Source organism: Ipomoea triloba, chromosome 1, assembly GCF_003576645.1.
Source record: "Ipomoea triloba cultivar NCNSP0323 chromosome 1, ASM357664v1".
Lineage (NCBI taxonomy): Eukaryota > Viridiplantae > Streptophyta > Magnoliopsida > Solanales > Convolvulaceae > Ipomoea > Ipomoea triloba.
In genome coordinates this window covers 7,197,355-7,215,274 of record NC_044916.1, presented here as the reverse complement: position 1 = coordinate 7,215,274, position 17,920 = coordinate 7,197,355, and the positions used below count along the sequence as shown (strand labels likewise).

The 17,920-nt window shown below is 30.2% G+C and overlaps 1 protein-coding gene across 3 annotated transcripts; it reads left to right on the top strand.

Moving 5' to 3' along the window:
* The first annotated feature begins 9,615 nt into the window (after window positions 1–9,615).
* LOC116027053 (guanine nucleotide-binding protein alpha-1 subunit) lies at window positions 9,616–17,575 on the top strand. Of its 3 annotated transcripts, none has more exons than XM_031268481.1 (14): window positions 9,616–9,733; window positions 11,367–11,570; window positions 11,685–11,757; window positions 12,171–12,208; window positions 12,319–12,408; window positions 12,680–12,757; window positions 12,924–13,031; window positions 13,164–13,265; window positions 14,821–14,876; window positions 15,875–16,009; window positions 16,222–16,315; window positions 16,477–16,536; window positions 16,611–16,690; window positions 17,011–17,188. In XM_031268481.1, the coding sequence occupies exons 2-14, from the start codon at window positions 11,508–11,510 to the stop codon at window positions 17,186–17,188; spliced, it is 1,155 nt and encodes a 384-aa protein (XP_031124341.1). In that variant the 5' UTR covers window positions 9,616–9,733; window positions 11,367–11,507. The 3 variants fall into 3 exon arrangements, with proteins under 3 accessions (XP_031124341.1, XP_031124344.1, XP_031124348.1); XM_031268484.1 differs by having other exon boundaries at window positions 9,619–9,733; window positions 11,412–11,570; XM_031268488.1 differs by lacking the exon at window positions 9,616–9,733 and having other exon boundaries at window positions 11,508–11,570; window positions 17,011–17,575.
* The last annotated feature ends 345 nt before the right edge of the window (window positions 17,576–17,920 follow it).

Here is a 17,920-nt window from a genome sequence, read left to right as displayed (position 1 = left end):
CAAATTCTCATAATAATTAAACCATTATAATTGTGAGAATAATGAAAACAAAATCTGCGTAATTTTATAAGAAAAAAATAATTTATTAATTATTATTTACACCAATAATAATAATTCAACTAATTATCTATACTTCTATATATATACTACTATTAATAAAAATAAAATCATTCTTTGTGAAATCTCCACCCAAACAATAGTAATAGTAAAGATAAAATGGAAAAGAAAATTGATTTTACTAATTGATTGAAAATATAAAAAGATCCTAGAAAAAGGAAACATAAATTAGGAAAATTGGAAAAAGGGAAAAGGATATTACTAATTGACTAAATTTTTTTTTAAAACATTAAAAATTAATTACACTTTTCTTTTGAAAACTTTAAATTATTTAAATTTAAAAAAATTAACTAAACATGGGTTGTTAGATTTTTAAGATAATTGTTGACAAACAAGTCATATATTATTCAATTAATTGAGTAATACTTTTGCAATAATCTTATAATCAAATAAATGTATACGTTCAATATTAGAATTTTTTATAATTTCAATCTTTATTTTTATTATCTAAATATATAATAAAAAATTTATCCGTGCATCGCATTGGCATTGGGTAATTGGACAATTATTTGCTCTAATTCAAGTAAAGAAAACATCAAAAAAATATAATCGATCCAACCAATTTCATCAATTGCGCTATAAAATATTCGATGTTACAATTTATATAATTGTATGTCGATCCAAATATTCTTAAAATATTATAACAAATCCATTCCGTGCAAAGCACGGGCAAAAATACTAGTTAATACTAATAACGTTAGCCGTAAAAAAGAAAAAATGGAAAAGAAAACGAAATTCAAATAGGAAATGAAATTTACTTAATAGTAAAATACATACTTATATTTATGCACTATATTAATCATACAAAATTAAAATGCTAATTTTGTTAATTTTAAATGTGATTATTTTAATTATAAATCCATCAATATATATTACAATTACTGAAATTATATTGTAGAATTTGCCTACATACATATTAATAAATATAAATATTATTTGTATATACGACGTATTATACAATCATTAAGGAAATGCATCCAATTAAAATTTAAATTTACTAATACAAAAATTAAAATTTGCATTTTTTTAAATATAATTTTCTTAGTTATTATTCATATTGTTGGAATTATAATATATATAAAATACACTTAAGAGTAAATCAAATTAATTGTGCAATTATTTTATATAAATTTATCTAAATGTGTGCATGATTAATTCGAGACTATATTAATTATACAAAATTTAAATTTATATTTAGTTTTACTTATAAAGTAAAGCAATACACAATACTTCTCTTTAAAAAAATATCAACTACACACTAAAAAATACAGATTTAATATAGAACTACCTCTTTATAATCTACCCAAATGACTTTATTAAAAAATGTCACCAAGAATGTGACAATGGACAACAGTTCCTGTGTATATAAATAATAAGATGCATTTTAATAATAATAAAAAAAAAAGAAATATGATGAATAAAAAACCACACTAACCCAATCAACTCTAACAACTATTTAGAAAACACCCCAAAAACTTTCTAAACACACTTCTTCTACATACCTCAAACTCAGGAAGCAGAGTATGAGACTGAGCAATCTCATATTAAAATCTTAGAATATCATATACCCAGTAAAAAACAAATCATATTAAAATCTTAGAATATCGTATACCCAGTAACAATTAGAAATTGCTGGCTTCAAAACTCAATAGACACGATACAGATTAAGCAAGGCGATCTCATCGTGACCTAAACCAACTGGCATTATCATTGAATTTGCACCATACGGATTTTGTTGCCTTATATCATCCATTGTTTCTTAACATCACACAACCGATACCAAAACCAAAACCAAAATCAAATCCGTAAATAAACGCATCCATACTTTACATGCATACAAATTCAAAAGATAGAGTGCAGGAAGATACATACCTACGGGTGAGGAGCTGAGCAATAGATATGGTTCTTGATTTTCCGAGAGAAACTGATTTTGAGAGAGAGAAAGAAAAAAAAAAGAATATATGGAATTACAACTATATTATTATATTGTATATTTTAAAATATTTATATTTTTAAAAATTTATTTAAATTCATAATAACATAATTTTGTTCGTGCATCGCACGGGTAAAACACTAGTTAGGAGAATAATTGAAGTGATTTACCACTTAAACGTCTCTCAAAGCACTCGTTCCCAATTAATGATGTAGTTGGGTCAGTCCACCACCTCTATCGCTATAATAAATTTCAATCGGAGAGGTAAGCATTTATAGCATTGTAGTATACAATGTCATTATATTCTAATTTCACTACTTTAATTTTGATTAAACGACTGCATTCTCAATTATTTCTCAAAACACCCTTAACCTTTTGGTGGTTTTATTTTATTTTATTTTTTCATTTTTTGAGTTGTAAACTCAAATTTTTTTAAATTGTTAGAAACTTAAAACACATTGTATAATGTCATATAGTAAAAGCATTTCAGGGTTATTTTTAAATATGCATGAAAGGTTATAATTTATGTTATTTTACAATGTGTCCACATGATTGTTGATCTTTAGACCTTAATTATGTGCTCAACCCAATCCACAGGTGTTTTTTTTTTTTTTTTTTAAATTTTTTTTTTCCTTTGGTAGCAAGAGAGAGATTTTGAGTGTACTGATGGAGAGAGACCCCTAATTCAATTATCTTATCTCTTTTTATAGCAAAAATGTAGAGTGGTAAAATAGGCTTTAAATGAAATTTAACTAAATTTAACTCATTACATGAAATCCATTGACTTGGACAAATTTTTATGATGAGTAGGTAAATCACTTTGGCTATTGAACTAGCAGAAATTTGGTAAGTGTATTATCCCCAATAATATATAATACGGAGTAAGTATTATTAGAAAGATAATCCCTCTTATTATAAATCAATTCTCAATTATCATAATGAATTTTTACTTTAGAGTTGACCTAAATAATGCACCCTATTGTTGTGGAGGGGGAAGAAGATTATTAGGATTTGATATTTTGATAGTTTTGGTATTAACTTAGCAATATGAGGCAATTGATAAGTGGATAGTCAATGTAACTGGATGGTCTTCAGTTCAATTTTCTTCTGAATAAGAGTCAAATTTTATAGGCGCAATTCAGAATGCATAAAAAATTATAAATGGTATTATAAAATGTTAGAGTTCCATGGAAAAAATTATATCATCAATTTTAAATAACTAACTTCTCTATTAGAAATCAAAAGTTTTGTAATATATATGGTGGACTATATATGTATTGTATATAATATGATGCTTGATGTAGAACCTAGCAAGTTAGGAGTGGGATTGTTAGAGCATATTTTGAAAAAAAATAATAATAATAAAATAGGGACATCTTATGTAACTAATGATTTTTATCCCAACCCACCACAAAATTAAGGAAATAGAATCCGCAAGATCGCAACTATGCAGGAATTAATAGCTCAAAAATACAATAAATTAATGAGAGGTTGGGCAGCAGGTGCTTTTTCAACCTCTTGATTTTTTTTTAAAAAGAAGAAATCAACCTCTTGATTTTACTCCTTCAATATTCAGACAAATACCAACTAAGAAGCTTGTAAGCAATCTTTGCACAATAGCATTATTATTCTTTGCGCGATATCCTCTACATCTTTAACATTTAACATTGTAAGCAATCTTGTAATAATTCTCTTACAACAATAATAAAAGATAGCCTTAGCCTTATATTCATTCTTCGGGATGTAATGTAGCATCATAGTTGATTATATTCTGGAAGTTGCACAAATGTGGCTAGTGTAGAAAATTATACTTTTTGTTACTAGTCAAACTACATTTTTTTTGTTACTTTTTTTTTTCATACATTATACAAGAAAATTACCAAAATGGTCTCTCGACTATGTCGATTTCACCAATTTGGTCATACTCATTGACTTGATTTTTTCAATTGCATCCAAACACTGAAATTACTTTTGGTTAGAATTACTCTAAACACAGCCTAAATACTTATTGTAGTTTTGTATGGTATTAGACTATTAGGTAAAAATTATTACTTTTGGTTAGAATTACTCTAAATTTTGTTAATTCGTTTTTGTATAGGTTTGTCGTTGTCTTCGTCTTCATTGCTTGTCCGCTTCTTTTTGTTGGTAGTGTTTAATGTATAATTGGGTTATTGGTGCTAGTTTGAAAAGAGAATACAGATTTGGTCTAATTAGTTTTGTTACATTAAAGAAATAGATACATGGAATTCCTAAGTTAATTTCTTTATACTAATATTTACAAAATTGACCACATCATTTTTTAATTTAGACATTGATCATCCTAGATGGATGGATCAAATTAGTCCCCACTTATCAAGAGAAACCTAGTCCACATTAGAAAAAAATAATAGTACAATATTTGTAAAGTAATGTACAATTGTACTATTATATAAATACATAAAAAAATATTAACACCATAATGACCTAAATCATTTCTAATAATGCGAAATCATAATTAAATTATCGAGTCTTGTTCTAAATAATCAAAAGAAAATTAATTAAACGAAAAAAAAAACATAACCTAGATTCGTTTTATAAAAAAAATGCAAGAAAATGATTTTTAAGGTTTGTTATTTGTAATCTTTGATGCTCAACTTTGAGTGCTATATATATATATATATATATTCTGACTAATTAATTGACTAACGTTCATGTTAAATTTTATATTATATTTTTTAATACATTCTAGCATATTCATAGTATATATGTTCAACAATTATGCCAATTTTGATTGGGATGAAGTTCGAACCTAAGACATTCAGAATGAAAATCAATCACTACAAAAAAATGCGCATAGACAACACTAAAAAGATAACAATTTTTGCCAAAAGTGTTGTCTTTTGTATAAAAGACAACAGTTTTGGGCAAAATCGTTGTCTTTGACACAACACTTTTATCAAAGAAGACGGCTTTTACCCAACCGTTGTCTTTAGTGTGTTGTCTTTGTGCATTTTGTCAAAAGACAACACCGCAAAGACAACGATTTTAAAAAACTGTTGTCGATGTCCCTTTTTTAAAAATAAAAGACAATGATTTAATGTAACCGTTGCCGTAATTTGTATTGAGTATACTTCTATTGGCTTTCAAGACAATGGTATTTATGTGTGAAATATTCAACAATTTTCGTTGATTGTGTGCTAATATGTATTTAGTTTCGCTGGTGCAGTATTTTGGGACAAAACCTAAAGAAGGATCTGGTAAGTTTTGAAAGAGCTTCTTGAATGCTTGAAACTTTAGTACATCTTTTGTGATTATAAACCAACACTTTCATCCTTGTAGTATAAGTATCACTTTTTATCTCCATAAATCTGGATTTATTGGTGATTTTAATTACTCCAAAGAGAAATGAAGATAGTTTTTATTGTTGTCATGTTTCCAGGAATATGAAGAATCAAAGAAAATGGATGAGGATGGCAAGCTTATTGAACAACTACAACAAAATAATGAATACTTAAGAGCTCAAATATTGCACTTAGAGATAACTCTTAACTAGTCAGCTACAAGTCAAGAAGTTAAAAGTTTTTATTGCTAATGAATTGAAGAACTCAATGGAAACAATTAATGAGCTGAATGGAGAATCGGCAAGCTGTTTGAGTGTTATAGAAGCTAAGAACATTGAAAACCTAACCTGCAAACTACATTAGGCCAATACAATGCAGAACATGAAGTTAAGGTAAATATTATTTTTTATTTATTCCACTCTAGGTGACCAACTTGAGTTTTGTGTATCAAGTTATATAGAATAGAAGTGCATTTGATGAGAACTTTGTGAACAATATTTGTACTTGGTAAATGGGTTTCAATGAACACCAATGAATTGTTGATTATATTTCGAAGTAGATGATCATGTGAATTGTTGTTTATTTTGATTTACTTTACTTATTTGTATTATGAGGTTCTTCGAGTTTCATACTATTATTATTACATATTATACTTAAAATCAAAACAGGTTAAAAACAACAGTTTAAAAATGGTGTTAAATCGTTGTCTTTGATATATAAGACAACGGTTAAAAACCGTTGTCCTTGAGCATGACTTTTAACAACACCGTTTTCAACAGCACTTGAATATAGAACGATTTTTAACTGTTGTCTTTGATATATAAGACAATAGTTAAATACCGTTGTCTATGCGTGTGACTTTTAACAACACTTGAATAGACAATAGTTTTTAACCGTTGTCTTTGATATATATAAGACAAGTTAGACAACGGTTAAAAATCGTTGTCTTTGAGCGTGACTTTTAACAACATCGATTTTAACAACACTTGAATAGACAACGGTTTTTAACTATTGTCATATGTAGAAAAGACAACAATTAAAAACTGTTGTCTATGTGCATGACTTTTAACAACACTGGTTTCAACAACACTTGAATAGACAACAGTTTTTAACAGTTGTCTTTAATATATATATAAGACAACAGTTAAAAATCGTTGTCTTTGAGCGTGACTTTTAACAACACCAGTTTCAACAACACTTGAATAGACAAATGGTTTTTAACTATTGTCTTTTGTAGAAAAGACAACGGTTAAAAACCGTTGTCTATGTGCGTGACTTTCGACAACACTGGTTTCAACAACACTCAATGCAGTGTCTGTGCATTTTTCTTGTAGTGAATGAGTAAATTAAGAATAATAAATAGTTAACGGAATATTTCATTACTAAAGTTTACATTGACGGAATGCAGTTGTATTTAGGACGTCAAATAAATGATATAATAAAGGATAAAGTAGGAAAAATAGTTTTTTTTAAATAAAAAAAAAACTAAAATCAAAATAATATGAATCCTTCATTTCAACGAATAATTGGACCAATATTTTTTAGTTCCCGTTATAGGCCTAACTTTATGGCTCTTATTAGATTAGTAGATATTACTAGCATTTTATACGCACAACGAGCAAAAATTATGTCCAATATTAAAACATTGATAAATATAAATAATTAAAAATTATAGTTCAAGTTATATATACACACAAATAATATATGTATTATACACACATGACACATATGATTTACCATTCATAGAAATTTAATTAAAATATAATCAATAATTAAATTAATTATATAATGATTTTAATAAAATGATAATTAAATAATAAGAAAAAGATGTGATAGATATAAATGTATGGTAATAACGATAGATGGAGTTATCAGTGTTAGAATTAAATAGTAATGGAGTTATAACGGTGTAAGGGTAGTTTGTCTAATAAGTATGTAGGCTATATGTTTGGCAAACCTAGTTGAAAATGTAGTTGAACAACTATAAGCTAGAAGCTAAAAACTGAAGAGTTGTTAAGCTGGCTGATTATGTTTAAAAGTGTTTGATAAAATTAGTTTTTTGATAAACTGATAAATGTAAAAAGACTAAAAAAAGACATTTTCATAAATAGATTTGTTTACATATTAAAATTTAACATTTTGAAATGATATATATATATATATATATATATATATATATATATATATATATATATATATATATATATATATAGAGAGAGAGAGAGAGAGAGAGAGAGAGGGTTCAGGTGCAGGTATAATTTCCCGTGTGGTTACGCACCTTAAGCATTAAATAGTGCACCTTAAGTACACAAATCACGCACCTTAAGCACATAAATAAAGCACCTTAAAAACACAAACCATGCACCTAAAGTTTTAAAATGGCGCACCTTAATTAAGTACACAAACCACGTACCTTAAGCACACAAACAAAGCACCTAAAGAACACAAATAAGCACACAAACAAAGCACCTAAAGAACACAAACCACTCACCTAAAGTTTAAAAATGGCGCATATTAAGTTTCAACAAGTGACACACCTTAAGCATACAAATCACGCACTTTAAGAAAGAAAACAACGCACCTTAAGAAGGAAAATCACGCACCTAAAGCTTTAGTTGACGCACCTTAAAGTTTCAATACTGACGCACCTCAAGCACACAAACCACACGTCTTAAGAAGGAAAACCTCGCACCTAAGGTACCGCACCTGAGAAAACCAACCGCATGTGAACCCATATATATATATATATATATGATAATCAATCTTAAAAATAAAATAAAAATATTGGAGAAAAGTGTTTGGGCGGTGAAGAGTTGCGGAAAAGGATGAATAAAATATAGTAGAAAAAAGAAAAGGCAAAAAGAAAAGTGTTTTAATTGGAAGAGGTAAATGATGTCATTTATTTAAAATAATAAGGGGCCGTTTGATTTACGGAATCTTAGATTACCCAGGTAATAGGATTACCTCGAGGAAGGTAATGTGAGATTTTGGGAATGTAAGATTACCTGATGCGTTTGGTTAAAGTTGGAGGAATGTAATATTAACTTGTTTGGTTGAAGGTTATATTTTAGGTTATATTACTTCAATTACTTAAATGCCTAATTGAAAGGTGTAAATTGCGAGCCTCTTTAATTTATTTTTTTTCCATAATTCAAAATTTAACAAGATGCTTCTAATAATAAATTAATAATAATAATAACAACAACAACAACAACAACAATAATAATAAATAATAATAATAATAATAATAATAATAATAATAGAATGCGTACAGTTGAGGTTTAGGCAATACACAGACCAACAATTTTAATTTGGAGTGAGGGTAATTTTGGAATATTGAAAAGTAATCTTACATTACCTAAGCAAAACTTGGTAATCACATTACCTCAAATATACCCTGATTTCCTACGTGGCAGTAATCTTTTATTACCTTCCATCTCAGATTACTTGAACCAAACATGGTAATCTAACATTACCTTTCTCAGATTACCAAGGTAATCTCAGATCCCTTGAACCAAACGCCGCCTAAGGATAAAGATGAAAAAAAAGTTAGGAAGCTACTAGTTTATTTTTGAAACACTACCTAAGGTAGCATTTCAAAATAAGTTCTTATTTTAGGCTAATAGTTTATTTTGAGAACATTATCAAACAAATCTTATAGTTTATTAGTAGCTTAAAATAAGTTATAAGCTTCTAAATAAGTTATGCCAAACAGAGGGCCTGTAATATGAAAACTTATGTCCAAATCTTCTAAATAAGTTCTGCCAAACAGAGCCGTAATATGGACACTTATGTCCAAAGCTCCTAAATAAGTTCTGCCAAACAGAGCTGTAATATAAACACTTATGTCCAATCAATTTAAAGTGTACAACATTTAAAGTATAATGTATACCTTTATTAAGGTATAAAAAACGGACATAAATCAAGGGGGAAAGATTGTAATGAAAAGTGACAACCATAATAAAATTGAACATTTTTTTTTTGAAAACAATAAAATTGAACATTTAAATGTTAATCAAACTGTATTATCCAATCATATCTTATTCACATTGATTTATCTTAAAATTTTAAATCAAACATCTTTAATTATCATTCTCAATTTCCAAATAGGATCCAGTCAAACACTCAACTCAAGTAGTCACAAAGTGACAACTGTTACTAATAAAAAAGAAGGAAAAAAGAAGAACTCTAGTCAAACAGTTTGACTGATGTGTTTTTGAGTGGTGGGTTGGTAATTTTTCTGAACCTTTATACGAGTAAAAATCCGTTAAAGAAACATAAAGAGAGAGAGAGAGAGAGAAACCCTAATCCCACTCGCCTCAAGATCCTACAGGAGAAGCTCTGAAGCTGTACCTGTTTGGAGGTATCAACTCTTGTACTTTGTATAAATTTGTATTTCTGCATCAAATTTTCTTTTCCTGTATGGGTAACTAAGTTGTTTTTTTTTTTTTTTTTTTTTGGCTTTTCTCAATTTGTGGAAATGATTATGGAGTGTGTCAGTTTCTGGAATTGTTCACCAGTTTAAGTCTTTATTTAGTGTCTGTTGAAATTGTTTATGAAGATTTGAAATCGGAGCTGTGTATTAAAGTAACTGAATTAGCTGAGAAAATACTGGAGATTTTAGTGTATTATCATGGTTCAAGTTTTTCAAGATCCATTTGAGTTTTTGGTCAGATTTGGGGATAATCGCGTGGTGCATTTCGAACTCACCTTTAGTTACCCATTCATCCCTGCTAGGGTGCAACTTATACAATATATTGTAATCCGTTATTAGAGATAAGAAACCTGATCTCTCAATATTCGGGCAAATGGATTCAAACTATTCTGCAGTTCAATTGCATGGTATATATGTTTATTTTAAATGTCTTTTTTATTTTTCTTTATATAAAATTTTAATTAACATGCATAATTATTTGCAAATTTTACAAATTCCTATCATTTATTACACTTATAGTTTCCAGCTTGCAATAGTGGATGATTGATTATAATTTACTCAATTTTATGTTTCTTAGAACTAATACTATTTGAATTCATTAATTTTCTTATAATTACAAATTGTTGTTGCTGTGTACATGAATTACAGCTAGATAAATTGTAATGTGTTACATTTCTAATGCTAATGGGCTAATTATGGCCAGATGAATGTCATGCCACCAAAGCAATGTGTGCACCAAATGTTGTAAAAATAGACCATCACGTTCTCTCTTCTTTGAGTTTTATATTACTATTACTGTTTTGAACCTGCTTTTTATCATTTAGATGGATCTACTGATTATTTCATAGCATTTTACCTTCATTGTGCACGCCATTTTGAGAATGAGTGACACAATTTCAAGATTATATAGATTGAATTGAGGAGGACTGCTAAGGACCAGTAAACTTGGTTTAATTTTTATTCAGAAGTCTGATGTTTGTAGAATTGTAATACAGGTTTTACTGGGTGACTTGATTGTTGTAAAAGAAGATTGAAATCAGAGCTAGTTACTTGCTCTTCAGTGGCATGCTATAACGCCATTGGCACAATTAATATTTATGAAATGTACTTTTCTTAGTGGTATTTGCTACTGTTAAGAAAGACAAGTATTTAATAAGATTCCAATGACCAATGCTATGACCATGGTCTTTGTTGCTCTGTACATATTTAAAAGACAAGGTTTTGTTGTTATTGATTGTGCCTGGTCATGTTTTAATTTGACTATAGCAATTCCTTTGGCTGTGTGGATAGGTTCTTTCATGAGTTTATATTTCATCATTCTTTATTTTCATTTACAATTTGTCTTGGGATAGAATCATGTTATACTCTTACATTATTGTGTGTTCTGCTTGTTGCTGTTTATGCCATTTCATGAGTAATACGGGATGGTTATTCCAATATGGGAAGTATTGAACATTTGTTGAAGTGTTATGCATTTGTGTATTGTTTTTACAATTGAATTGACAATTGAGTAAATATAAATGAAATTCAATTTTATTGAAGCCCTTCCTCTGTTTTGTAGTAATTTGTTTAACTGGTGGAGCTTGTATTTGGCTATAAATGCTAGGCATGGAAGACATAATGTAGGAGTTTTAAAGAAGGAATTTTAAGTCTTGAGCTGGATTATCACACATTTCTATGCTGTTTATAGTATTAAAAAAACATGGGTTTGCTATGTAGTAAACATAGACAGTACAATCAAGCTGATTCCGAGGAAAATGCACAGGTACTACTTATTGGCAAAAGATATTCTTGATAGGTTCTCCCTACAGACTGCTTCCTCTTACATTGTCTATCTCTCTTCCCTACTTTAATTACCTTCTATGATCTTGCATCTCAGACTGCAGAAATAGAAAGGCGGATTGAGCAAGAAACGAAGGCTGAGAAGCATATTCAGAAACTTCTTCTACTTGGTGAGATAAAAGATGTTAATCTATAAAATTTTTCTTCTCTCTCACAGACCATGCTAGCTCATGATCCTTGTGAGTCTATTAACATTGTGAAGATGATTTAGCTTCAATTTCTTGAGCTTAAAAAAGATGTGATCATATAATTCTTGGCTGCTTTTGTATTTGAAACTTTCATTTAATAAGCTTGCTTTTTGGAGAAACATATCATGCACATTCTTCAATACAGGTTATTACATGCTTTTTGAAATGTCTGGATGAGTTCGTGAAATGCTCTTTTGCCCTCCTTTTTTTTTATTTAAATTATTTTTATTTTTTAAATTTTTATAATATCTTTCCCAATTCTCCTTTTATATCTACATTGTTATTTAAGCCCTTCTTGCTCTTAGACTGATTCGCCTGCTTGTTTTTGTTAAAAGGTGCTGGAGATTCAGGGAAGTCTACAATCTTCAAACAGGTGAGAACGTGCGATATAAGATATGAGATTTATTTAGTTATTCATTCTTCATTTTCCTTTGTAGATGTGTTTTCTAATTGATCCAGATCTTTTAAATATTTTTTGAGCAGATAAAACTTTTATTTCAAACTGGCTTTGACGATGCAGAGCTAAAGAGCTATATCCCAGTCATTCATGCCAACATCTATCAGACAATAAAAGTATGAATTATAAGAAAGGGTGTGTTGGTTATTTCCCTTTTTGTGATATGTAAAACACTTGATCACTGATGCTAGAGATATGCATTTTAGAATTATAAACCACATTGTAGAAAGAGCATGTTGAAATATTAGAGGGCGTGTTGGAAATTTCCCTTTTTGAATATGCTTGATGTATGCCTTTTTTGATCAAACCCCATTGTAGATTTAAGTATCATTAGAGAACTATTTGTCTGTAAATTCTGTCTTGGTGATTGTTTAATGTAACAAACAGATACTACATGATGGGTCAAAAGAACTAGCTCAAAGTGAAGATGATTCTTCGAAGTATGTGATTTCAGATGAAAATAAGGTTTGAATTGTTTAAATATTATGCAATTTTGTTGTACTTACTTTTCTGTTTCATTAATTTATTTTTAAAATTCTTTATAAGTAATTGGTGAGTTGGATTGAATTTAAGAACAAGTTCTTGCCTGTTCCTATATTTGTGAAAAATAACAAATAGTACTATGCATCAGGAAATTGGTGAAAAACTTTCTGAACTTGGAGGCAGGTTGGATTATCCCCTCCTAACAAAGGATATGGCCCAGGAGATAGAAGCTCTTTGGAAAGACCCTGCTGTACAGGTTACTTCTCATCTCTGCAGTGGGTTTTTTTTTTTTTTTTTTTTTTTTCCTTCACTTAAAATAAGAAACCCTTTGGATTTTCCTTGGAAGATAGTGGTTCTAGTGTTTGATGTCATTTCTGTTGCCCTGTAGGAAACATATTCACGTGGTAATGAGCTTCAAGTTCCAGATTGTGCACATTACTTTATGGAAAATTTACATAGATTTTCTGAAGCTAGTTATGTTCCGACGAAGGTATGATAAGCACTAGTTACTCTTTTTTCCTCATATTATGTGTGGTAAAATCATCTTTTCTAGAGTGCTGCATCTATCATGCTCCCTGCTTTCTCTAGGAGATAGTGCTTTTTTAGATAAGTATCATCTTCTGATTAAGTTCTTGAGGACTATGTGAAAAATAAATTGTTTAGAACCTACTGGTAATATGTATTGAATTGTGGAAACTTGATTAACATTTCAATAAATCCTCTCTTTCCAGGATTTATTCTTTTAATGCCAAGAATCTCAGTCTTGCTGGTCTTAATACTAGAATGTTATCTTCAGACATTTCATTTTGCTAGTTGAAAGTTTCTCTTACTTTGCTTGTTTTAAATGGTTTTCATTTTTTATTTTATTTTTTTAATACTGTATGTCATGGGTTGTAGTACTTTCCATTCAAAAACATGTGGATAGTCTCATAATCCATTATTGATTCAGCACTTCTATCACTAAAGTGTGTTTTACATCTTTTGTCCTCTGTATGTGATTATAGCAACATTGTAATGATTTCAACATTTGTTTTAAGATGATGGAGAATTCAAGAATATGAATATTCTGAATACTAGATTGGTTTTTAGATTGACCTGACACAAACCTAATGGAGAATGTCTGCAGTTGGAATAAGTGATGTGAGGAATGATATAATATGGATTGATGGTAACTTTTTCCCTTTATTTAATTGAGCATAAGTGAATGTTTCACTGTTTCAGTACAATTTGTCAACGGTTCCATCGTTGGAAAAAGATCTGCCAAATGACACAACTCCCCCCTCTTTAAGGGGTGACCTCCCTTACATAACTGCCCAGTTGATTAGGGGGCAATTAATTTCCCTGATAATGTGTCTTGAAACATCTATGGCTTATCCAGTTGTAACTGTCAACAACCACCTTTAGGCTCAACCCAATTAAAATATGTGCTTGGCAGACCCAATGCCATGAGCTATGCTCAGCATACTGACCTTGTGACTGGCTGACTGCATTTTTGGCCCTTTAGCTTGTTGGCAAAATTCCCCCAATCCCAATTCCCCCAATCCCAACCCATTTTGGCCGAATTTGGCCGACCAACATGAACATATATTACCCAAACACTAGAAAATCATTTCTATTGCATGCAATAGTTGGTTGGGCCATTCTTGATAACTGCATTTGTTACTATTAGGTGCATTGATTTATTTTTCACTTTAGGAATACTCTTACACCGTTTGATATATACCTGGATGTTGTTTATGTTCTTACCATAATTATTGTTTTATCAAGGTAATTGTTTTATTTGATTTCCATTGATGGTTCAGCATTATCTATCTTATCACATTGTTTGGAGAGTTATTGGAATGATAACCACTGCTCTATTTGCTACTTACTGGGTGGTTGTCAACATTACATCCATGGCTTTATTAGCACGTTCCATCTTTCTTTTTTTTCCTTCTTGAATAACACTTGGTTTTAGTAGAACTATACACAGTATTCTTGTCTTCATCAGTAATGTAATTCTTTGTGCGTTATTGTTAATGGAACTTACTTTTACTGTTTTGAAGGATGATATCCTATATGCCCGTGTTCGAACGACTGGCGTTGTTGAAATCCAGTTCAGGTGACTTCTACCGTTATAGTCTCATGTATTTCCTTTCTCAGCTAGGGGAGAAATAAATAAATAAGAAGGAAAGAAAAGATCCACTAAACCATTTTAGTTTTCACAATTTCAATATTCTCATTGCATACTTTTCTCCATTTCTATTAAATGAATTGCAACTTAGATTTTTTTTGGCTTACCATTTGTTTAGTTAAATTGTTTATTTTTATGAACTAATGTGTCCATGCTTGTTCACTTTAGCGGGAACTATCTTTGATAAGTCTACTTTATTTATTCTGTCCAGAAAATTGAAAAATGTGGCAAATGTGAATGTGGCTGGCTTGATTCTGTTATAAAAACAATCATTAAGTAGAACTGATTACCCTCTAGTAAGTTATGTTTCTTTGTTCATGTAAATCATAACATTTACATTAGTATGTTAATGGGCAGGCGGAAGTATCATTGCTCATTGAAATGGACTATCATTACACCTTATACTGTGCATTTATTATTAATTTTTTTTAATATGTTTACTTTTAGCTAAATGTGACCTGTTGATGATTGATTCTAGTTATAAGAAAAATCCAAGGTTGCAGCCTAGTTTTCATGTAGTAATGCATCATGGTATACATAATACTTTGAACTATGTGCTTGGACACTAAAGTGTACTGTGCTGCTTGAGCATTGTTAAATGAGTTGGTTATGTAGTTTGGTCATGAAGCTGGTCTTGCTTGGGTTTTCAATTTTCATCATTAGGTTTTACTTTTTGCACAACTCGAAAATTGGGGCTCTTTTCTGGTGCTATTGTTCATTCTTATAATGCTACATACATTATTTCCTGCTTGTATGGCTGAACCAAGGTGCAAAATAATAAAACCATTCTTTTTATATGTCGGTATTCTAACGAGTACTGAAGTCATACATTCTTTGCTTGTTATTGTAATTAAAAAGAACTATTTATGGTTTGTTTATCTTTATTTGTGCAATATATATCTTAGTAACTCTCAAAATATCTGCAGCCCAGTTGGGGAGAATAAAAAGAGTGGTGAAGTATATCGTCTTTTTGATGTTGGAGGTCAGAGAAATGAAAGAAGAAAGTGGATCCATCTATTTGAGGGTGTCACAGCTGTAATATTTTGTGCTGCTATTAGTGAGTAAGACTTCTCTTCCTGTGCTGTCTAGTTTTTTGCTTGAAAGATTTATGATTCTTGGAGATTTATGAGTTTAGCTGTTGTGGAGTAATGTATTAATGAGAAAGAATCAAAGAAATCATTGACACAGACTTAAAGTTTGGACTATGTGAATAGTTATCTTATCATGCATGGAAGACCTATACGTGGATTTACTTAAATGTTTATTGTGTCAGGTATGATCAGACACTATTTGAGGATGAAAACAAGAATCGGATGATGGAGAGCAAAGAACTCTTTGAGTGGATTCTGAAACAGCCATGTTTTGAGGTATGTTTATAACATGTTAGTGAGTCTCTGGCTTTGTTCTTTATTTGAATTCTATATTCATCTTGCTTGCTTGGCTTCATTTTTGTATATATTTGCTCCTTTATCATGGTTACGGTTCCTCTATAAAGCAGGTTTGCTGAACTTTGCATTTTACTGTGCAGAAAACATCATTCATGTTATTTCTCAACAAATTTGATTTATTTGAAAAGAAGGTTCTGAAAGTAAGTACGTGTTATTCATGAACATTGTTTTGTCAGACCCATTAGGTCGGCATTTTGACATTCTTTGTTTCTAGGTGCCTCTCAATGTATGTGAGTGGTTTAAAGATTACCAGCCAGTTTCCTCAGGAAAACAAGAGATTGAACATGCATACGAGTAAGCATTTTGTTGTGCTATCATGATTACATTTGGGGAAGATTTTACTTGCAGTATTTCTGGGTTCATTGGAGCTCATTTCTTTTAAGTCCTATGCTGCTATTATGTGTTGTTAATATCTACGTAATTCTTATACTTAGCTATATTGAAACTGTTATGCCAGTGCAGGAGGTAGCATTTAGGACTGCAATAAGTCTCAGACAAGATATTCACTGTGTTAAATAATTTTAATATTATTTACCATATTTGTTTTATTATCTTGTCTAAAAGCTGATGTGCTGAATGGGTATTCATTCCATCTTTTGGTGATGTACACTTAGGTTCGTTAAAAAGAAATTTGAAGAGTCGTATTTCCAGAACACTGCCCCTGATTGTGTGGACCGGGTTTTTAAAATCTATAGAACCACGGCCCTTGACCAGAAGCTTGTAAAGAAGACTTTCAAACTGGTAGACGAGACGTTGAGAAGGAGAAACCTATTTGAAGCGGGTTTGTTGTGACAATCTACAAAGGAGAAATGTTGATATATTGGAAAAAGATGCGCGGAGTTTTGGTACGGAAAGATAGGCTTTTGGCGTTTGATACAGGTTAAAAGTTTTGTTTAGTTTGCTGCCCCATATCAAAGAAGTTGATTCTTTTATAACCTGCTGCTCTTCTCCAGCGAGGAGGATTGGCTGTCGTTTTATTTGGCTGTTCATTGGTGTAATTATTTGATCACAGGCTGGCTCAATGTAAGAGTTGTATATGGACTGCTGCACTGGCTATACATTTGTGTTATTTTGTTATTGTATTGGTGACGGACGATCAAGTAGGGATTAGTGTGCAAAATGTTTTAAATCCTCTTCATTCTTACATTCCCAGAAATGGAATTGGCATTGGCATGCACCTGTCTTTCATCTCAACAACCACCTTTTTGTTCCTTTTTTTTTTTTTTTTTGGGTAAGGACAGAAATTCACAGTAACTATCTAAGAGTGTATTCGATAAATTTCACCTTGTGGCTTTAATTGTAAAAGATCACAAAGACCTAAACTAACTTAGGTGGCTCATAGTTCCAGTTCAAATCAAGAAGACTAAAAGATTAGTTGGATTTAAATTTATGACCTTGTGGTTATTATTATTATTTTTTTTGTCAAACCATAAGGTGTCCTGAGCAGTCCCTAACTCATAGGAGGCACCTTTAAGGTCAATAATTTGATCAATTTAATTGGGGTTGTCCTTACTTTTTTGTTTC

Bases quoted from the DNA above. Each gene is read 5' to 3' on its own strand.
- LOC116027053 (XM_031268488.1), top strand. From the start codon at position 11,508: ATGGGTTTGCTATGTAGTAAACATAGACAGTACAATCAAGCTGATTCC. The intron at 13,032-13,163 runs GTTACTTCTCAT...GTTGCCCTGTAG, and splicing joins GGAAAGACCCTGCTGTACAG to GAAACATATTCACGTGGTAA. The intron at 13,266-14,820 runs GTATGATAAGCA...ACTGTTTTGAAG, and splicing joins CTAGTTATGTTCCGACGAAG to GATGATATCCTATATGCCCG.